Source organism: Microcebus murinus, chromosome 13 (assembly GCF_040939455.1).
Source record: "Microcebus murinus isolate Inina chromosome 13, M.murinus_Inina_mat1.0, whole genome shotgun sequence".
NCBI classification, from domain to species: Eukaryota; Metazoa; Chordata; class Mammalia; order Primates; family Cheirogaleidae; genus Microcebus; species Microcebus murinus.
Genome location: NC_134116.1, coordinates 68,538,712 through 68,562,406, shown reverse-complemented (window position 1 = coordinate 68,562,406; position 23,695 = coordinate 68,538,712). Strand labels below are relative to the sequence as shown.

The window sequence follows — 23,695 nt, the reverse complement described above, 5'->3', positions numbered from 1 at the left end:
TGATAAAATGTAATTAAATATTCAGGCCATTAGAAATATCACAAATTTTTATTAGCTTGGTTTGATAATACAAATCACAAAGAGCCAGGCTTGAAAAAATTTCCAACACTTAAAAAATTTGGAGAGATGTAGCAGCTAATGGCAGACCAATGTTTCTATTAAAACAAGAAAAAATAAATTCATAAATCATTTTCCATAGGGAGCTTTACAAGGAATGAACACTAGATGAAATAATGTTCCAGAGGGTGAAGAACCTTCTGTGCTCCAGTGGTTCCCAACCTCCCCACTCCCTGCTCCCTCTGTCCCCAGGGTCATTTGCTGATTCTGTGGGTAAGCTAATGATTGGGCTTAGTGCTGACAGAAAACTTCTGTTGGGGGAAGAAGAAGCTAAAGTAGTAATTTTAGTGGTCATGTTAAAATAGAATGACAATTTGGAAACTTGAGGCTAATATTATCCATGGGACATTTGCTGACTATGAGGTACTGCAGAAGACTAGGAAGTTGGGACTAGCCTTCAAAAAGGCAGAGTAAAATTTCTGGAAATTTTACATAGTATAGGAAGCCAAACCTTTCTACAGGGGGAGGAGGATAGCCCGAATCTCACTGCCAATCTCCACCTCAAGATATTTGCCAGATTTTAAAGCCATATTGACAAGAAGTTGGGAAGCTGGCCTGGATATCTTTGATAGTCAGAGCTCAATCTTCTGCAGAAGTTCAAGACTAATGAGCTAGATACCCGCTAGTTTCTTTTTCTATAGCAAAGGAGATATATGCTAGAACAACAGGGTTGACCCAGAGGTAAGTAGATCCAAACTAAATCTCTAAAGCAATCCAGAGCCAGTTTATGCTCAAATTTAATTGATATGATCAGCAACTCAGATTACTGCCTAACAGAGGAAAGGGGAAACCCTCTGGTAGAAGGTAACATCATCTGGAGACTCTGAGCTTCTTATGAACACAGTGTTTGTCCTGTGATAAAACATAACAATCAGATAGCTGCAAAAATGTGACTCCCCATGAAAAGGAAAAATAACCTACAGTAAAGACACAGGTAATTGAGATGTAGTTAGCAGTCTGATTCTGATTTTGAAATAGCTGTTCAAGAAATGTGTTTGAAATATGGTCTATAAAGTAGATAAAAAGTTGTACAAAATAGGTGAAAGTATAAAGATAGCATCAGAGAATTATCTATAGAATGATCAAATTGATATTCTACAACTAAACAAAATCTAAAATTATCAATCAAATAGATGAATTTATTAGCATATTGGATGTGTAAGATTAGTAAAGTGTATAAGTGACCAATAAGACATAACCTGAATTGAGGCACAGAGTAGAAAAAGCATGGAAATCACTGAACAGCAAAATTATCAGACATGCTAGAACTGAAGTACCAGAAAAAGTAGAGAAAGAATAAGACATAAATAACTATTGGAGTATTCATGGTCATGAATGTTTCAATCCTGTTGGGAAATATCAACTTATATATTTCAAAAGCTCAGAAAACCCAGAGTAGGCTAAGTAAAAAGATAAAACACATCTGAATATAGAAAAATCAAATTGTTGAAAACCAAGGACAAAGAAAAATCTTCAAAGCAATCAGAAAAATAAAAGACACACTACCACCAAAGGAGCAAAATTATTAACTTCTCAGTAGTATTGAAAACCAGAAGACAATATAATGAAATCTTTACATGCCAAAAGAAGATAATTAAATTATAATTCCATACACTGTCAAGATATCATTCAATAAAGAAGGTGAAATAAAGCATTTTCAGACAAACAAAACCTGAGAGAATAGATCAGCACCCAGCCTGAATCAAAGAAAGTAACTAAAGGAATTTTTATTTAGGTAGGAAGGAAAAAAACTTAAAAATAAAAACATGGAAGAGCAGGAGGGAATGAAGAACAAAATAAAGTATGTTGGTAAACATAAATGAATATTGACTATACAAAACAGTCACTCTTACACCTAAATTATATGTAGAATTAAAATGCCTAACAGCTATAATGCAAAAGATCAAATTATGGAAAATAGACTTCAAAGGTTCTAGGATTTTAGCAGTATTGAAAAATTGGCAACTTCTTTTGCCATTGTCTCTGTGATTATTCTATAACTCTGTTATTGTTATCTGATACTGCCCAGGGTCTTTTTCCTCTAACCCCAGGCTGATAGATGAACTTACTTTTTATTCATAAAGAATATTTTGACTTTTTCATTTTGGTAGTTAGTCATAATAAAATTATAGATTGTGTCTTCCAAAAAGCATGCATTGGAAACTTAATTTTCAATGCACAGTGTTAGGAGGTAAGGTCTAATGAGAGGTAATTAGGTCATGAGGGAAGAGTGAATGGATTAATGCCTTTATCAAGGGAGTAGCTACATTACAAATGGGTGAGTTTCACCTCCTTTTACTCTCTCTCTCTCTCTCTCTCTCTCTCTCTCTCACCCTTCTGCCATGGGATGACCAGCAAGAAGATCCTTGCAAAATGACAGCACCTTGATATTGGATTTCCTAGCCTCCAAAACTGTAAGCCAATTAATTTATGTTCCTTATAAACTCCCCAGCTTGTGCTATTCTGTTATAGCAGCACAAAACACACTAAGACAGACTATTACAAAAAATACCTATTTTTCTTCAGAAATGGAATTTGGAAGAGGTGTATTCTTTACACTGAAGTAACTTATGATGTGCATTGTCAACTCTTAGCAGGTCCTATTTCTTTATCCCGTATTACAGCCAGAGCTTTTCTCAATTGGTATTTGATTTCTTTATGTAGTTCCTAGACTTTTCCCTTTTTTTTTGTTTTTCTTATCTCTGTATTACCTAAACATTTATAGCTGTTAATACAGTCTTTCATATATTCTGAAGGTTTGCCCTGAGTGGACTACTTTATGTCCTCTGAAATTTGAAAATGATTAATATATAACCCTCTATACATGGTATCAAGTAATATTTAAATTGTCTTGATCCCATGAGGAAGATCTCAGAATGTAATGACTTCTTTGATGATGGTTCATGACACATTGTGGATGTTCAAAAGCAATGTGGTTACTTTTTTCAGAGAATTGAAAAGGGGACCTAAACCTAAGAGTCTAGATGTTGTCCCTGATGTTGGGAAAAAAATTATAGTTTGAAAACACATTATGGAACTTATCACAAGAATTAGTCATATGGAGATCAATGCACTATTTTCTTGTTCATTTTCTTCTACTTTTTTCCCCACTCTTTTCCCTAGTTTTGTTAGTACCAATAAAACAGAAAACTGGATTTAGTCTTAATTTTTAATGTAATTACTCTAATTATCAATTTTCCTTCATTACATTAAATGTCATAGATAAAGATTTCATAAATTTTGATCAGAAAAATAGTATTTTTAAAAACTCAGGGTTTTTGGATAACTTAGTTGAAAATTTTTTATTTGTCTAAATATTCCAAATGAAGATCTTGTCTGCCTCAAATGACCCTGACCATAAGTAAAATAATGTTAAATAATAAATATCAAGCATGAAAAAGGAGACAGAAAATCACGTATCTAAAACAAATATTTCAGAAATATTTACCTAACCAGAGAAAATTGTTTTAGGAAAACTATTTTATGAATTTAATTTTAATTATTTTCATTTTCCTTAATTTCCTTCCAGCAATGAAAAACTATTTTCCATATGGTTACTATATTTCTTTGCATGAAAATTACATTCTTGGATGGACGCATCATTTGTTGTTGTTTATGGAGTAATGCGGTCTCATTGAGGTGGTAGTTGAGAGTGTATCTTGGATGTGACCAACAGGACACAGCTGTTTTGAGGAGAATCAGGCAGGCATCATGTCCCCCAATGCATTTCTCATTTAGCCATGAGCCTGGTTTAGGAATAGGATGAGCATTGAGTACAGGACATGAGAATTGGATGAGATGCAGAAAGGCTTAGATACCATGGAGGGGAAGGGAGATAAATAGGGCTGGGCAAACAAATAAGGTGGTATCAAGGATGAGGTAAGGATTAGAGATGAATTCATCCAGGCATTTCAGAAGAGGAAAGGCAGGAGAGAGAAAGTTTGATTTGCCTCACTTTAAAATTTGTAGCTCTAGAATTGTATTATCCAAGAGGGATGAAAACTTCTAAGTATGTTACTCTGGTTTCATTCTATGTTTTTCAATAACAAAACTGTATGAGCTTTCAGAAACCAACCATTTAGCAAAGATATAATTATGATAAACAGTTCTGAAAATGCCAATCATGTTCTGTAAACTTGGAGCCTATAAACAAATCAGAAGATAAAAGAATAACAGGCAAAATATACTCTGATTTCCCTTCCTCTTATGTGGCAATCTGAGTGTGAGGAATAACTCTGAGACAAATGGTTCTGTTACCTTTTGTTTGTTTGAAGAGAACAGAAGAAAAGTATAAATAGATAACTTGGGTAAGAAAACATTTTGCTCAGCAAAAGTGAATAGAATGCATATTTTAAAGTCTAATCAGTTTCAAAAATGTATGCATAAAATTGTGACAAATAATTTTTATTGTTGTTTTTTTTCTGTATTATTTAGTGGGTGAAACCTTTGGACTTTTTTCTGTTGGTTGTAATAGTAAAACCAAAAAAATATACTACTTGAAAACTTGCAGTGATTATTTCCCTTGGATTAGCCAAACCATATGGAATAACAGTTCTCTTCAAAAACAATGTGTAGCTTATTTTGAAGAAAATGTGGTTATCATTAATGTTACTTTTTATTTTCCTCCAATCTTCTATCTGGTTCAAGTACTGAATTTTAAATTTTTGTTTGGTAAGTTTATTGCAAATGTGCCAAAATTTGACATCTGCAATTTTTAGTGTATGCTATGTTAAGAAAAACAATGTGTTCTTTTAATTAGGTATGATTTCAGACCCATAAACAAAGTAATGAAGCAATTTTTTATTTTTGCTTCCCAGGAATGGATGTTCACCCAGACCAGTAGTTCTCCCAAGGTTAGCATATTTGAATTGAGATTCACTTGGGGAACTTCTGTAAGTTATAATTCCTTCTTTTCTCCCCCCCAAGACTTTTTTCAGCTTCCTTCCAGACATTTTGCTGTGCCTTATGTTAAGAACTATTGACAGGCATTATGCTACATTCTAGAGGTACATTACTCTTGCCTTTGAGGGCTTCTAGTTTTCAATTCGGACAAGAATATCAATAATATAATATAGTGGTATGAGTGCTCTTATAGATAAAATGAACCTTATGGAGCCAGAATCTAAAGCAAACTTATGGGTTAAGGAAAGCTTTAAGAAGTGACATCTGAGTTGAGGGTTAAAAGATGACTAGAAGTTAACTGGATATAGAAAAGGGTTTTATGTGTGAGGGTGTATGTATTTAGTAGTCTTGTTTGAAATTTAGAATTATTACAGGGAACATTCTAAACCATTGTGTATTCTGAGAGTATACAAAAGTATGAAGGGGTGAGGGTCAGAATATATTGAATATATTATTGTAGTTTATGGAAACAGTGCATGATGAATGAAGTGGAAGAAGACACGTTCAGTTCATAATCAGTCATACGCAAAGAAAAAAAATAAAAAAAAAAAAAAAAGAAGACACGAGGTAGGAGCAGATGATGAAGAGCTAAAGAAAGGAACTCACCCTTTATCCTGAAAACTGTGGGATGATTTTAAGCAGTAGTGCTACATAATCATATTTGTGATTTTGAATGATTAGTGATAACAGAGAAGCAAGAGGCTAGAGAAAATGAGACTGACGTAGTGTCAGTCCAGCTGTGCTACTATAACAAAATACCCGAGAATGAGTAACTCATAAAGAAAATAAATTTACTTTTTCACATCTTGGAGCCTCAGAAGTCCAAGATCAAGATGCTGGCAAGTTTGATTGTCTGGTGAGGGCTGCTCTCTACGTCCATGGTGCCTTGCTGCTGTGTCCTCACATGGCAGATATAAACCATGGAAAAAAGTAAACAAAAAATCCAGGCCACATAGAGATTGTTTGCATTGAGTTTCTGGTCGTAATTTCTAAGTTCTTAGTCTACAGCTCTTTCTTGAAATTGGTTAACTATTTGAATATATTTACTGGTATATAAACTAATACTTTTATTATTTTGCCCAATTTATAATGAGTTGATTTTCTGTTGTTTGTAAAATGTTGGATTCTGACTAATAAACAAACACATGAAGAAATGTGGCTAAAAAATGTCATGTGTCATATCCAATTAGATGATGTGAGAGCATAACATTTAAATTATTTTTTCCTATCTCCTATTTGTAATGACTCCTAAAATTGAGAGAAATGGCACACCACATTAAATTGAGTATCATTCTAAATTCTCTTTTTATGCATTTGTGTGTGTTCTGTGTACAGATCTGACAGATAGCTATTATTATGTTTAAGAATAAATAACAATTACAGTATTTGAAGGATAAAACTCTACAGGATTATGACTTTTCAGAGGCTTGCATTTGTAACTGGGCCTGTGTGAGTGGGATCAGTTTCATGATGGGGCCATCATTTTGCCAAATGCAAAAATAGTTCATTAACAGCACATGATTAAGAGCCAAGTAACCCTTCCAAACTACAAAATGGAAAAAAAAATCTGTGGTAATTCTAAGGTAACATTTCTCTCTGAAGGAAAGAAAAAGAGCATTTGGAGTCCTCAGAACTGTGTTCAACCTAAAATTTGTTATGAGCTTTCTCACTTTACCACTATGAAGAATGAGCAGGAAAACTTGGAGCAGGAAGTGACTTGTTAGTACATGAAGAGGCTGATATAGTCAGAGTCTAATAATGGTTGGCTAACATGGAGAGACTTTGAAGGAGAACTTAAATAAAACTTGTAAACTCTTAGAGATTTTCCTGTGAGTAATAACTACCGACAGATGTGTACAGATGAACAACAGCTTGAGAAGATGCTCAGGCCATTTTTCCTCCAACTTGGTTGTTTATAGCCTTATTGTCTAGGAGTGACGATTACAGATGGAGAAAACTTGGACTGACTTACAACTGGAAGTTCTACTATTTTGATTCAGTAGAAATAGTTGAAAAACATTCAATAAAATTTTTGGATGATTTATTTCATTCACTAAATATAATCTATATGAAACACACTTCATTAGGAGCCATGGGATACAAAGATGTAAAGTAAAGTGGCACTTTATCTAAAGCCTAAAGTTTTGTAGGAAAGATGACATGACTGTATAGCTTTATGCTAGCTTTTTGTCAGGAAAGAGGCAAGGTTAATTGTAATTTGTAACAAAAGAGAGGCTCCACCAAAGCACTACATGAGATCAGAAGAGGAGGGGGTGGTTGTCTGGGCACATCAAGACGGGTGCCATGGACAATGTGGGGTTTGAGTTGAGCCTTCAACATGAAGAGGAAAGAAACATGGTAAATATCATACCATGCAACTGTAGGAAATCAGTATTAATATTAGTTCAATCTTGGTTGGTATATAGAGTATTTGTCAAGTCTTACTTTGAGTGAGGTTACGTTAATACATTGATCTTTTGAGGGCATCTTGTATGCCTGCCTAGAAGTTTAGAGTTTCTTCTATAGTTAAGTGTAAGTCTTCAAAGACACTGAGCAATAGAGTGACATTATCAGAGCTTGGTTTTAGAAATAAAAGTGAGCTGAATTTTAATAAAATAAGACCAAGAGATACTATAATTAGGAAGCCCAATTGGAAGACTATTGCTAGAATCCAGCAAATAAGTCATAAGACTCCAAAGGGTAGTAATGGGAGCAAAGCCCAGCTTCAGTGGAAACTGAGGAAAGGGAGTCACTGAGGAAAGGGAGTCAGCACACAGGAGGAGAGGGCCAGAAATTAGACTTACTATTAAGACAGTCTAGAAGTCTGTATGTCTACACCCTTGTGTTAATGGTACCACTAGACTCTCTATCCACATTTTTACCAGGAAGAAATAACATTAGGAAGAGAATAGTTTTAAAATAGGAAAAATGATAATGAAAACCAAAATTTACTTACTAAATTTAGGCAAGTTAAAAATATAATATTTTTGTCTTTTGATATTAGCAATTTCCCCATTATAATATATGTCTAAGTGTGTCATGAGGAACCTGAAGATAAAACTTGAACTCTTTATGAAGAAAAAGCAACACATAAGGCATCATGAAATTGCCACCAGGAAAGCTGGAAGAATAAAACAAAGGATTTGTTCAAGGCAAATGTTCTATGGCATTTTAGGAAACTGAGTCTAAGAATTAGAAATACGCATCAACCATGTTAAGTATTGGAAAGAGAAACTGGAACTCTCATATACTTCTGGTGGGAATGCAAAATAGTAGAATACTTTAGAGCATGGTTTGGTAGTTTCCTATATACTTACCTTGCTATACCTTTTCTATGATCTGGCCATTCCACTGCAACATATTAATCCAAGAGAAAGGAAAGTTAAAAAAGAAGCCATGCATACTGTATGGTTCAATTTGTAGAAAAGTTAGAAATGTAGTTATCTGTAGTTATGGAAACTAGATCAGTGGTTGCCTGGAGCTGGGGCATGGAGGCATGGTAAGGTAGGAATTAAAAGGAGCATAAGGAAACTTTTGGGGCTGATGGATATATTCACAATTTTAAGTGTGGTGTTGGTTTTCACAAGTTTATTATATGTCAAAACTTATCAAATTGTACGCTTAAATATTTACAGTTCATTGTAATCTAAATATACTTATTTAAAGCTGTTTAAAAAAGAAAACAAAATGAAAATTTTAGTGTTTATAAGAATCATGGGGAAAGTTTGCCCAAAAGATTCTTTATCTAAGTATTGGGTGAACCCAAAGATCTTCATTTAAAAATAAACTCTCCTAGTTGATCCTGATGCAGTTTGTCAGAGCCCCAACCTTAAGAAATAATGCTCTCTGTAGATTTCTGCCAAGACCACAATCCTCAGTTCCATGTGCCCAAACCAAAAGTTATATGCTACTTATACAGAGAAAAAGAGTGAAAATCAGATACAAAGGCTCAGGACAATTGCAACAAATTTGTTTGCTGTGCCCAAGTTTGTACTTGTTAGGTAATGGCATGTAGCAAGTTGATCAATGGTGTGATTTAAGTGCACAAAGCAAAAGAAGAAAGAAAATTTATGTAAACTTTTTGAGCCTTTCTTTTTTTATACAAAACTGGTGATAAGTCTTTTCATAATTTTTAAAGAATTAATGTGTATAAAAGCACATACTCCAATGCCCCTCAACTTTTAGAAAGTGAGTAGGATTGATGTTTACTTTTAAAAGTCCTTATTTTAAGGTTTTGAATTGTTTTATTTTCTTTTAATTTTGTCTTTTTATTTATATTATTGCTAAATTTATTTCTATTTTATTAGTAGTTCCTCTTTAAATTTTGTGAGAACATTTACGTGTGTCACTTGAAAGACTGTCTTTTATCAGAAAAAGAGGCTAGATTTACATATGTGTTTAAGCCAATGTTGATTTCTTTTTTCCTCTATGGTCACAGAGCAGGGCCTTTAAGTCAGCAGGCTTTAAAAAGACCTCAAAACCAATCTTATTGTCCCAGATTACCATGTTCAAAGTCCAACTTTGGAACATCTGGCTCATTATCAAATGAAAATCCTGAAGGGGTCTAAATGAATGAACCCATCCATTGTTCCTTCTATGCAGTTAACTGGTAATCTTCTAGGGCATCCTGAACAACAGGCTACCTGTTTGAAATGGCCATCTATGTTGATGATATTTTAGTCTATTTTCCCAGCGCCACCATACGTAATCACCTCTTATTTTTTTGTTATTTTAAAATATTAAGGGAGTACAAATGTTTTTGTTACATGGATCACTTTTGTAATGCTTGAGTCATAGCTATAAGTGTGCCCTTCAACCATAACCACCTCTTCTGAATCATTTTGGGAGGATCATAACCACACCATCTCCAGCTGAGATTCTCTACATGGGCCCCAAGTTGGTAGGATATTTTCTTTTCTGGCAGGGACCCTAACTGGTTGAAATAAATCTCAGTACTCTCTGGGACTAGAAAGCATTCTGGAAAACCAAAGCTATAGAGCACATCAGTAAATGATACTCAGAATTTTATATCTCACTTCCTCACCCTAATCGCTCCTCAAATAAAGATTCTTTTAGCTACCCAAGAAGAATTATAGGTTCTTTAGTGCTGAGACCAATTTTCTTTGATCCAAGCTAGATATCTATGGACATCTGGATATCCTGGTACCTTCAGGGTGGCTTTCCTCAGTTGTACAGTCTCCCAGTGACTGCCCTACAATCCATGGTATAATGTTCTTGCTACTCAGTATGGATTCCATTTCCTAAATGTTCTCATTTCAACCAGTCTAAGGTAAGGATAGCACTTATTTAGATCTGTGTAGATCAAATCAAATTCTTGATAATTCCCAGCAAGCAAATACTTTCTTCCTCTCCTTAGCCATGCAATGGGCTCTGTTACTTCATCTTAGTTGAGGGCATCCCTGTGGCTTCCCCAATGCCTAGCCCAGGAATAATAAATTGATCCATTCGTGCTTGTGGAGTGCTATTTATTCTTCAATTATAGCTTATGGTGTATTGTGGATAACTGGTTTTCTCTTTACCTTTTGAGAACTGTAACTGTGTCTGATTCATCTCTTAAATCCTCACAACTTAGCATAGCCTTGGGGTGAATTTAGGTGCTTAGTTGATGTTTTATAATTGCTTCATTATCTAATGATTCTTTATGAAACAAAACAGTTTGAAAAATTCAAGAAACACTAATTTCATTCAATTTCCTTTAATGAGTACTTGTTACAATAAGAGGTATAAAGTCCTGTTCCCAAGTCCAAACCACTTTTTAACTTAAACCTTGAGTTTTCTGAATTACTTACCATGAAGTAATTCTCTTTATACCTGAAAAAATGGTTTTATTGAAATGTTTGAGATTAAAAAAAAATGTATTGCAAGAAGCATATGACAAACATTTCAAGAGTAAAAAATTAGTTGTAAAAGTAACATAATTTACCAGTAAACCCACATTGTCTACAAATGTGCAAAGCCTTTTGATGTAAAAGGTTTTGTTTGTTTGTTTGTTTTATACTGAGCACCAATTTTTATAACTTAGCTTCCCATGGAGAGGTAACTGCTTACATGCATTTTATTTATCCATTACATACATTCAAGGCTCAATCCTTTTGATGAGATCACTGTTTACCACTCTTAGATTTGTATTGCAATAAATCCGATGACAAGGATTTTTTTTTTGAAGGAGTCCAAAGTTAGCCAGAACTTTGAATGTCAAGATGAAAAAGCCTATAAGGTGACATGATTCCTTCAGTTCCTATCCCACAGGAGGCTAGCCCCACAATTTTCCTCTGAATGAGAATTCAGAAAATAAAATATTAAATTCGTGTTCAGAATTGTTTGATGATTGCTTTCTTGTGCGGATGTTTCATCAGTTCCTGATGTCAACGTGGCTCTCATAATTTTCTTTTAAGGTCAGGTTGTTGACTTAAGGTTGTTTAAACTTTGCAGTTTGGTTTTTGGATTTTCACTGAGAACGACTTTCCCGTGATCGTCTTCTAGATCCTGATTAGGAAGAATTGTGAATGTTATAAAACTTCAGAGTTTAAAAATATGATATTCTGTGTATAAGTATCTCTATCAAAGGCCATAGTTTCTCATTGTAATAAACTTTAGATAATGTTTTCTTAACAATATCCTTAGTTTATCTCAATGAAACCAAGATTACCTTTTGATCAAAGGTGTAGGAAAACAAAAATTTGAAATTTATGATTTTAATTTTTTAGAAAATTTGGATGGACTTGGATGTGTACAAGAAATCCTTGATAAGTTCTTCAGTTAAAAAATATTTGCACAATTGATCCTTAACTTTCAACGATCTATACATTGAATTGGCTTAAAATCAGATAGGCTTATAAAGTACATGGATAAGGCTTACAACTTCTTTTGACTCTTAGTATTTAATTATCTCAGAAATTCAAATTCATAATTCCAAGCTTGTAATTCACTCTAGGTTCCACAAGGGAAGTCTTTGCTCTTTCAATGTATCAGAATGTAAGGTAACTAAATGGAAGAATTAGAAAATGCACATAGTATAGTTAGGAAGAAAATTGTAGTGCATATATGATATATAATATGTATAATCCACACATTTATATAAAGATTTATGAATAGTTATACAGTTTTCTGTATGTGTACAATTTTTATTTACTTATGTCTCAAACTGTAGCCTCATCTCATGTAATAACATTTTTAAGGTTTTAGGTCTGCCTGCAACCTATATTTGTTTGGCTCTTGTATTCAAACACTTCTTTTTGACTTAACTCTTACAGACACAAAGTTGATTGTGTATTCTTAACTTGTATACACTCAATTTTGATATATATGTATGGATTATACATTTGAGTTTACCTCAGTGATTCAATGTATGGATTATACATTTGAGTCTACCTCAGTGATTCAATGTGCCTTGCTTGCAGTTTACATGAATATATTTGCATTTCCCTTAATATTTGTTATTCTTAGATTCTATTAATAGTGCAGAACATGAGCAATTTATTTTCTGATTCTTATCATCAAAATCCTTTGTATCAAAGCTAACTTTTCTCTCTGACAGACAACAAAATCCAACAAAATACATGAAAATACTCTCCTCTTCTTTTATTTCTTTTAACATAACAAAATGTGCCATATACACACACTACTACAGTCAGTACACTTACCTTGAACTCTTCTGTTGGTTTGTATCTTCCTCACAGGTGTGTCTAAAATTAAATTATTGTAGTTAGAAATACTTTTTGATTATGGCTAAAATCAGACAGGAGACACAGGTAAAAAGAAAATTGTAAAGTTTTAAATAGGTGTTACTTAAACATGTAGTGTTTTTTTGGGAGGTAGTAAATTTTATGATCCTTACAGTTTCATATTGACAATGGACAATTAGACATTTGTTTTCTGTATATCATAATGAATGTTTCCTAATTGGAAAACACATTATTTCATTATGGCATTTGGACGCCCACATAATGTGCCATTTTTACACAGAGCAAATGATTTATATAACTTTTTTCACCTTTTTTGTGAAAAGCATTACTTTATGATAAAGGGATATTTACCATTATAGAGAGTTTAATACAAATGCCTTCCCAGAGATAGCCACCCAGCTCTGTGGACATCCCTATTTGTAATGTATCCCTTTGCAAAAATTCTCACTATAGATCAATTTGTGACGGCTTTTTTGTAAATGAGGACAACAAAATAGCATTGACTGGATGACTCTAGAAATATAATTATAAGCAATTCAGGAAAAATGTGCCCATATCATCCATCATGGAGATCGATCCTATAACACCCTTTAAAAATTAACTAGTTAAAAATAATAAAAGCTTTCACATTTATGAACAGCAAGTGTTTCATAACTATGCAGTTTTTTTTTTGTTATAGTTGACTTCAGGTTTATGTGGTAACAAAATATTGGCTTATAAAAGATTGCCAAGAGGAGATGGACCTAACCTTTAATTAGTGAGTAAGAGCATTGTTTTTAATAGGTTTCTTATATTCCAAATAGTAAATTATTATACAATTTAACAGTGGACTGAGGCGGGGTACGGTGGCTCATGCCTGTAATTCTAGTATTCTGGGAGGCTGAGGCAGGATGATCGCTTGAGCTCAGGAGTTTGAGACTCGCCTGAGCAAGAGTGAGATCCCGTCTTTGCTTAATATAGAAAAATTAGCCAGGCATCCTAGTGGGCTCCTGTTATCTCAGCTACTCCGGATTGCTTGAGCCCAGGAGTTTGAGGTTGGTATTAGCTATGATGACATCACTGTACTCTAGCCAGGGCAACAGAGTAAGACTCTGTCAAAAAAAAAAGAAAATTAAACAAATAAATAAGGATTATAGAACTATTTGCAAAATCATTTTTTAAAACAAGTGTACTCAAATTTCCTTTCATAATTTATTAGCATCCACTTAATGAGGTTTTGCCAATTTATTACTGTTTTGCTATGATAATATTCCAGAATAAAAAAACATTCATTTTGGCAAACAAATATTTTAAAAGAAAAGCTTAATTAAAGTGCAGAAATCAGGTGTGCTCCCAGCAGCTCTCTGCTATCTCAAAATGAAGGAAAGTTGTATTCATGTTTAGAACAGCAAAATGTGGGAAGATAAACCTGAATAATTTGGCACAGATGTCCCCTCTCTGCCTAAAGTATGCAAAGTGCTTCAGCTCAATTATTTGGAAGTTTCTTTTGTTTGGTTGTTTGGTTTTTTGCATTTTTACATGGCTATGACTATAGAGATTTAAAGTGGGTTGTACAATATTACTGTATTGACCATGTTAATATTAATTGATGATAATACTGATAGTAACAGTATTCGCTGACAGCTTACTATTGCTGAACATTGTTCCAAGAGCTTTCCAGATGTTCAGTCATTTGGATGTAGGTAACATTACCATTCCTTCATTTTTGAGATGAAGGAAATAAGGTGGGAAAGAGTCAACTAACTTAGATTTAAGTCAGAGCTCAGACTGGAGGCAGACCTATAACTTGATCCACTATTCTTTACATGGGCTATAAATTTTAACATATTATATTGGCAGATTTGCAAAACCTTCCAAAATGACTTTTTTTTTTGGTGCTTACTTTCTTTCTCCATACCCTGTTATTCTCCTTTATTTGCTTGAGTAGTTTAAGAATACATATTTCTATGTGTGGTAAGCATGAAAAATTCTATGAGTTTTGTGAGAACATTTTTAAGTTAAGAGTTTGGAAGTATTTGGGTGACAAATCACAACACCAGTACTAAAAAGTCCACTTGGTCATGTTAATAGTCAGTACTAAAATGATTGGGAAATACATTCAAATCATCAACATGTACTACCTGCACCACAATATTTACAATATGAACAGTTCAGATAGAAAACTCAGTTTCAGATAGAACTTATCAAAATGAAGACCATGGTTTAGATATGTATTAATTAACCAGACTCTGAAAAAAAAAAAAAAAGGTCCTGCATAATGTAATTTATATCACCTTCTTTGTAAATCAATGCCTCTTAGGATCTAGACAAAGGGATACTTGTGACTCAGTGATGACCTGTGGTTTTAGATGGCTAAAAAAGAAAATTAGCATCTCCAATGAATGCTGATACTGGTAACTTTACTGTGTATTCTGTCTTTCCTATGAAAAGCAAAACCTTGGAAATGTTTGAAGAAAGACTTATGATGTGGCATTGTAAAAACTGATGCCTTATAGATATGTACAGAGACCTACACTGGGAACTAAAGGAATCAACCTCTCAGATGAACAGAAACAAAGGATAGGAAAGAGTCCATTAACTAAAAATTGAATATCATATTCTCTTAACTTATAGCAGTTGTATCTTTTCTTGGCTGAAGCAATTCTTTAGCACTTAGCTGCATTTTTTATAATAACTCATTAAAAGGGGCTTATTAAAGGGGGAAAACATACTTACCTGAAATTTGAACCTAAATGAATTTAAAGTAATATAAACAGGTACAACTGCTAGTTTATTCATTGTCTAAAAAGCACTACCATTCTACAAAGCTGCTTACTATGGCAAGGACTTAAAAAAAGAATTCAATTTAATCTTCATAATGTATTTGTCTTTTCCCTCAGATTTTAAAATGTTTTCCTAGAAGACACTTAAACATTTGGGGGTAAATAGTGAATTCTGGATTAGACCTAACATGAATCTTTGGTTCCATTATGCCTTGGGCATGCCATATATTCTTTGTGTTCTGAAAGGAAATCTTGTATTTTAAGACATACATATTTCTAGTGAGGGAAAATTCAATCATTGTTTAAATAAAAAATATATTTTTAGTATCACTGACAAGTCTGCAAATACTATGTAAAAGATTTTATGTATATTAAAATATATGATATAGAAACAATAATTGCCAAAAATAAACAGGTCTCAAGATAATTTATATCTTCTTGGACACAGCAGTGCAATTTTTTAAAAGTAGCAGAAAAGTATCTGGACTGTATTTTGGATAAATACCACACTTCCATTGTGTTTCTCAATATAGTATATTTCAAAGAGCATATTTGGTTTTTCTAAATAATTTACTTGTTTCTCTAAAATATTTTTTCAGCCTAATAATTTTATTGTTAATAAAATCAAGTAGAAATCCATTTTTCAAATGCCAATGATCCAAATTATATTTTATTAACATTTAATATTTCTTTGAATAATTACCATTTAGAGTTTGTGTAAGATTTGAATTCTTTTTTTACTTTGCTTTTGAAAGTAAGTCTATTTAATGCCATAGACAGAGAACATTCCATAAAAGATTAAGATTAATTTTATATGCAAACAGTTTACATCTCCAGGTATAGATTATCGCTCAAACTGTTAGAAGAAACAAATACTCATTCCCAAGCATGTAGTTTTGGAAGAGACAGTTAACTAAATGCACTCTTTTGGGGAATATTTATGCACTTACAGAATCCAAAAACATGCCTTTATCATTGTTATGGGGGCAGTGAATACATTTTTAAAAAATATAAAATGTATGTCAAATTTGGGCTTGTTTAACAACTAGAAATTTAAACATTGTTCCCCTTTCACATACTTAAAATATCTTTACAATTATCTGAATCAAAGCAAAAAAAAAAAAGTATTCATTGCTCCCCAACCTTTAGACCATAGAACTTTTTAAAGACTGTTTAAACTAGTAATCATTTCTTCATAACTATTACTTATGCTGCCATTAAACCAATCCATCTGTTAAGACAACAGCTGATGTTGCCCTGTTTTTAACCTAATTAAAAGAAGAATCTGCTTGCTCAGTCTTTAAAAAGTTGAAGAACTATCACCAGAACCTATTAAGGGGGTTAGTTGTCATCCTTTTACTAACCTCCCTGAAGCAGTCTTTTAATATCTTCATCTTCAAATAAATGACCATCACCACCTTCAATGAATTTGGTGACCTTGGTGACCTCTGAGAGGATACATGTTTATAGCAGAAGTTGGTTTATATAACAAAAAAGACAGCAGATTTGATGTGAAAAATAATGGCATCTGCCCAATAATGAATTCCAGACCAACACTTAGTTCTTTCACAGTTTTTAGGGGTGTGTTTTGATAAACTAATTTTCTTATAAAGCTGTTGAACATTATACTGTGTAACAAAACAAATAATGACTGCCCTTTATTCTTCACTTCATATTTTCATGATTTTTTAAATGTTGGTATGGAACTTGAACAATAGAATGAGATAGAGTAGAAACATATACAAGGCCTCAAAGATTATTTTGGGCTTGGATACAGAGAGCTTAGGTAAAGTTATATTTTGATTTTTCTAGAAAAGCTCACCTTCTTGCAACAATTTCTTCAGAGTTTCTTCTGTATCTCCATCTCCAGTAGAAATCCTAGTGTATTTTATTTCAGGACCTAAAAGAAAGACAATTTAAAAAGGTCTAAAAGGTCTAAAACAGGGGTAGGCAAACCTCTTCTGTACAGTGACAGAGAGTTAGTATTTTACATTTTTGGGCCATGTTGTCTGTGTTGCAGCTGTTCAACTCTGTCACTGCAGTATAAAAGCAGCTATAGACATTATGCAAATGAATGAACATGACTGTGCTCCAATTTATTTATTTATTTATTTATTTATATAAATAAGTAGCACAGACCATACTTGCTGACTACTTGTTTAAACAAATACTTATAGAAATAGCTGAATTTAGAATTTGAGACTAATTGATAGGTCACAGACTGATACAAAGGTTTATTAAAATTATCAATAAATTATTTTATACAAACTTGCATATATTTTTGTACATAGATGTATGGACCTTAAGATTAATGAAAGCTCAAAGGAGGCAACAATTTGTCTTTCATGATTCAGTGACTCATTAGTAAACAGTAAAGAGGCTATATCATATAATATGAATATGTACACAAAGTAAAAATACATGTTTATAGATTTATTTATAAATTTCCAATATAGAGTAAAACATAGATTACATATGTAAAATAGCATCATTTTTGCCAGAAAAGAAATGAAGTACCTTCAGTAACCATTATGAAAATGACTTAGGTTCTTCAGTGTTTCTTATAAAGATAATTTAACATTAACTATTGTTTGACAATCTGGGCATATATCCATGTATGGAATTAAAGACTACCTGTAATGATTCGTTCTTCCCGTGTCTCTTTTTCTGTTATTTCCACAGGTACTCCATCAATGATTTTGGTGTACTTTTTAATAATTGGCTCTGAAAGTAGGGAATGAAAAATGTATTTGATTTATTCTCATATGGTGTCTATGAGCGCTGTTCAGAAAGTACCCAGCCATGTAACCATTCTCGTTATGTTAACACTGGCTGGATACTTTCTGGACAGCCCTCATATACTTGTATTGGCTAGACATTTTAATGATTAAGTACATATCTCAAAATATTACCATTTAGGAGTAAATCATAATCATTTTTGGAATATATCTCAAATAAATTCAGATCAATAGAGGTCTAAAAGGTAACAGTTCTGTCCTGAATCTTGGGTGAGGGGAGGGCCAGCTGTCAAGATAACTCTTCATGTCTCCCTTGTTTCCTGCCTGTGGAATGCATATTTAGTGAGAATCCAGGGAGCTGTACATCACTGGAATGGGAATCCTATAATAAATCTTAGTAGTGGCTTATTAGTCAGAGTCTTCTGCAATGGTTTTTCTTCTATGTCTGAGTCCAATATGTCCTCTTGTCTTGACATTAGTGTTATCATTATAATCTATAATCGTCATATGCATATGCAGAAATAATGACAGTTTTGTTGGACCTGGTGATTTAATGGTTTAGTTAATTCCACCTAAATCCATTAAAAGGTAAACTATATTTTATTTCTGACTGGCTAATAAGGACCCATAGCTGAGATAATTATTCCCATAATTTATGTAAAATAAAAATCAGGAGAAAATATCAGATGTTCAATATTTCTAAGCCAAGAGTATTTCAAAATAACCATAGTGATGCCAAGTAGGCACCAGGAAATACACATAACGCACCTCCATGGATCACTTCAGTTACAGTTTCACCTTCTTTAATCAGTCTGAGTTCAGGTTCACCTTCAATTTTGACCTTTGTTATTGTGGGTCCTGAGACATTATTTTAGGAGACAAATTATCATGTTAAATCAGTCCTTTAAATTGACCAGAACAGGAAATTTATTCCAACATTTGGTGTGACTCAAATGTCAAGCTAATTTTAGGCTCTATGTATGAAATCAGTTTTAAGCATTTCCCATTGTCTTCAAATTAGACAATATTTATGAGAACAAATGACTTGGTCTATTGGTGTGCTTCTAAAATTACTATAATCTGCTTTAGCATTTAAACAGATGTATAAATCCATCCATTCATTGGTAATTGTAAGGTATGATCACACAAAATATTGTACGTGGCTACGCTTTGTGAATCATATAGTATGTACAAATTTGAGTTGCTCTATTGATAACTGGTGGAGTTCTTACTTTAGCTTACTGATATTATCTATTACTCTTTCCTTATTAAAATTTTTCATTTATGTTTTGAAAATCACTAAGTACCTTACATTTTTGATCTAGTGGGCATAGGACTTAACATAGGGAAATCCCAATTTTATACTTACCTTAAAGATGCTGAGTTTCAAGTTTTATGGGAAAATGGACTTGAGTACTTACCTTCTATGTGATAATGATAAGAAACTAACTAATTAACGGTTAAACAGTCCCTCAAATGCAAAACTTAAACAAGTGTTGCATTTGGCTTACAAAATGATTTTGCTTCCAGAGAAAATCATTTTGAATGTTAGAAAGCTGCTTCCTGCATTAGTTAATTAAGACTGTTTTATATAGGAGTAAGAAAAATAAGGTTCAGTACATTTAACTCATACTTTAATATCCTTCAATAGTCAAATGTAACTGTATTTGCTTATCTTTGAGAAAATTTTTTGTCTATCTAGAAATTGTCAATGTACATCATTACAAAAGTTAAACAGTCTTTAACAGTCTAAAATAATGAAAATAAGAGTACAGTTCTTTCCAATCATAAATATTTCATGCCATAATATTTGATTTATGAGGCCAAGAGATATTGAGCATAAAAGATATTGAGTATAAAATATAAGGTCAGGTTTTTAAGGTGTAGAGAAAGTATACCTAAGGAGTTTAAGAACAGGAAATGAGTTAACAAAAATATATAAATTTATATTTCTTTAGAAAAGCCAAACTGAAATTTCAGAAACATGCTTTGTAGTTAAGCTCTATAAAGGTAGGAATTTTATAAGTTTGTTTCCCCCCTACTTATTCCCAGCATCTAGGAGACTACTCAACCACAATGGGTGCTTAGTAACTATTTTTGGATTGAATTTCAGTTGATTTATTCTTAATTATAAAATTTGGTTAAGTACCTTTTATAAGGAACATCTTAAAATTGTGACTTGCAGCTTAATTTATGTAGTAAGAATTTGAAAGTCATCAATGAATGTGAAAATGTTCAAACAATAAGAAGGAAATGTCAGTAACAATCTTAGAAGCTAGAGATAAACATTTGTTTCCTTTACAATGTGACACAGAAGTAAAATTTATGAATTTTTGAACTGAAGAGTTATTAATGAATAGGTGACATGGCCCCATTTTTCATCCATCTTCCCTTTACAGGCAGAAGGCAGGTAGAATTGATATTCCACTATGCTCCTAACCAAAGAAAGATTAATAGAGTAGAATTCTGCTGACACAGATTGAGAAGATAAGTTGAACGAAGAAGCTTGAAAGAAGAGAGAAGAATCTTTGAAAATAAGAAAAATGGCACAAGTACATGATTTAAGTTAAAGAATACAAAAGTTCAGGAAATCTAACTTTTAAAAAATGTTTTAAATCAATTGTATTAGCAAGGATCGTTTTGCCATTTTTCATTAAAATGATGGAGAAACATTTTTTCAACAAAAAATTCTGTGATTTAATTTCTTCTTAAAACACCAAATTCTCTTCATCAATATATAAAATTAATCAAGTGACTATGAGTATACTGTTTTTTAAAAGCACAGATTTGAAAGAATAACTTAATTTTAGGTGTCAAGAATGAATAACAATATAGATAACTAATTAGCTAGGAAATCAACATTTACTTATGTGTCCTCAATGTGTACGTTTTAAGTCATGGCTCACTTTAAAAGGCATAGACAAAAGTTTTCAAGAAGTTGCCATCTCAATCCACCGAATGAGAAGAAATATCAAAATCAAAGATAATCATAATAATAGTTTTCCTGAGATTTAATCAAAGTTATAATCTGTTCCTTTTTTGGAAGACTGCTTCTGTCCTTCTTATGGAATAAAGAAGATAGCAAGGTCTTTTCTCTGTGTCAAGGCGCTACATCAAGATGCTTAAACATGGAAGTAAATTCTAAAAAAGTCTGATTTCTGGAGATAATAAAAATACATGAAATGAGAGTAATGTTAAAGATGTTGAAGTTGGCTAATATAGTTGAGAGAAAAGTCACTGTTTATTTAATGTTCTAGTCTGAAACATCAGAAGAGAAGTATATATGTAAAATACATATATATGTGTTATATCACATATCAGAATATGTTCAGGACTGGGATTAAGCTGTCTAAGGATGACTCACTGCACAAGCTGCTTATTTCCTCTTCTGTTTCTAATGTTTTAATTTTAAAATATATCACGTGGAGTGGTAATTTCCAAGCTTTCATCAATGTACAGCTTCTATGCTTTCTTAGGCTGCAGAATGAAGAAATGCCTGCACTTTTTCAAAAGAGTTTTTTGTAATAGTACAAAAGGGACCTTGTGCAGAGATAGGAAACAAAGCAACAAAAAGAGTATTCTCTGAAGAGTCTAACTATAGGAAAAGAATTCAGGATTTATTTGTTTGGTGATTATCTGGGCACTAGTGCTAACGCCATGTCAATTAGATTCAAATTAAATCAAGTACAAGCAAATGTACTGAAAGTATTAGGAATGCACCATCTACTTTGCTAAATAATTTGCACTCTGCATTCTGCAATTACATGAGCATGCCATTGGTATAGAAATATTTAGCATGTTAGTTTCAAAAAGAATGTAGATACATTCATAGAAATCAGTATTTTTATGGATTCTTTTCGCAATGAAAGGAACCATGTAGAACGTTGATTTTTACCTTCAGTTTTGATAATAGGCTGAAGACTGCCTTCAATCACTTTAATTTTTGGTTCCACAAATTTGGTTATAATTTTAGTTGCTGAAAGTATAGAAAGTGGAACATGAATGATGTTTACATAAAAAAAACCTGAACAAAATTTCCTTTTTTTTTTTTTTAATCTTTGTAGGGTGCTCAGGTATCAGATATGGTAGTATGTTCAGGCAGTCAGATACAGGAAATATTCACAGTACATTAATATAATATCTTCTCATATCCAGATGTTGAACTCTGAAGTCCAGTGACTTGAATTTGTTCCAGTAGAATATATATATACTCACTAAGTTAGGAATTCTATCTATAAATCTACAATTTTGACTGTACCACTAAAGCTCTTTACCTTCTTTTGTACTTCTTGAAAATATTGGCTGCATAGCAACAGAAGACAAACATGATTAATGTCATGCAATTCATAAGATCTCAAATTGCATTGTTGGATTCTTTGTCAATTAAAAGAAAAAATTGAAAGAAAACTAATTGAAATTTTTCATGCATTTGACAACAGTGAAATAGAAAGGAAAAAATGGAAAATAGTTCAGAATACTTAAAAGAAAGAATAAATTTCAGCCAGCCAGACATGAGCTCTATTCAACAAATATGATATGATAAGTATTTAAGTTAGTCTAAAATGTCTTTAATTTTCAGCTTATCATCATTTTTTTTAAAAATTAAGGGTGTATATTTTAAATGTATGTCATCTACCCAAGTAAGATAATAGTGTATAAAGTTGATTTAAAATAGCAGTCAACTATTTGGTTTACTTTGGTTATACAGATTAACTAAAAATGCGCCTCTGGAGCCATACAAGCAAGACAACTGGCTTTTTGTCATTGCTGCTTAGAGGCCTTAAAAGATGGTTCCATTAGGTAATGGGCTGCACCAAAGCTATGTGCACTGCGCTCTTATAACTCGTTGTGCTGTCAGTTCTCACCTAATGTTTCTAAGATTTCTAGCTGTGTCAACTTTTTGAATTGATGTGATTCTAGGCCATAATAGAGACTATGTTTCCATTCCATTTTGAGATCTCAAATTATGAAGTGCTAAAATGTATCAAATCTGTGTTCAGTTATTGATTCCACAGGTGGTCTTGTCACACAGGGACCTTTCCATGAAGGTTGAATGCACAGAGATCTCTGCTGCTACTACCAAAATGTGTTAATTACTTTAAGTTCAATTTTTTATAGTATGTTAAGGAACTTGAGGTTTAGGATGTTTAGTTGGTTGGTAGTTCCATTTCTATCATGCTTTTCTGATCACTTAAATAGTTTTGACAGGTCATATCTGAAGATTAAATCCTTTCCAGCTCAAATATTCTATATTTGACAATTTATACTAGAGGGTATCCCTTCCCCCAACCACACAATTTAAAATACATGTTGTTTTGGGCACAAGAATAATATGAAGCAAGGAAATTAAGGGAATTTCAGAGACAAATCAACAAAATAACATAAAATAGGAACTTTTGTTTAATTAGTCTCTACTTTTATTTGAAAATGCTTCTTAATAACAGAATATCCATCTTTGGAGGTGTAAAAG

The 23,695-nt window shown here is 32.7% G+C and overlaps 1 protein-coding gene across 8 annotated transcripts in view; it reads right to left on the bottom strand.

Moving 5' to 3' along the window:
• Positions 1-10,719: 10,719 nt before the first annotated feature.
• Positions 10,720-23,695, bottom strand: part of POSTN (periostin) — a 34,168-nt gene continuing 21,192 nt past the window's right edge. Inside the window, exons 17-23 of one of the 8 annotated variants that reach the window (XM_012748113.2) lie at positions 22,121-22,201; positions 18,994-19,083; positions 18,122-18,211; positions 17,310-17,387; positions 16,852-16,935; positions 12,684-12,725; positions 10,720-11,526 (exon numbers count right to left, since the gene is read on the bottom strand). In XM_012748113.2, coding sequence (XP_012603567.2) covers positions 11,489-11,526; positions 12,684-12,725; positions 16,852-16,935; positions 17,310-17,387; positions 18,122-18,211; positions 18,994-19,083; positions 22,121-22,201 — 503 coding nt within the window. In that variant the 3' untranslated portion in view covers positions 10,720-11,488. The remainder of the gene's footprint in view (positions 11,527-12,683; positions 12,726-16,851; positions 16,936-17,309; positions 17,388-18,121; positions 18,212-18,993; positions 19,084-22,120; positions 22,202-23,695) is intronic. The other 7 variants (XM_012748115.2, XM_012748116.2, XM_012748114.2 and 4 more) reach the window with 7 other exon arrangements.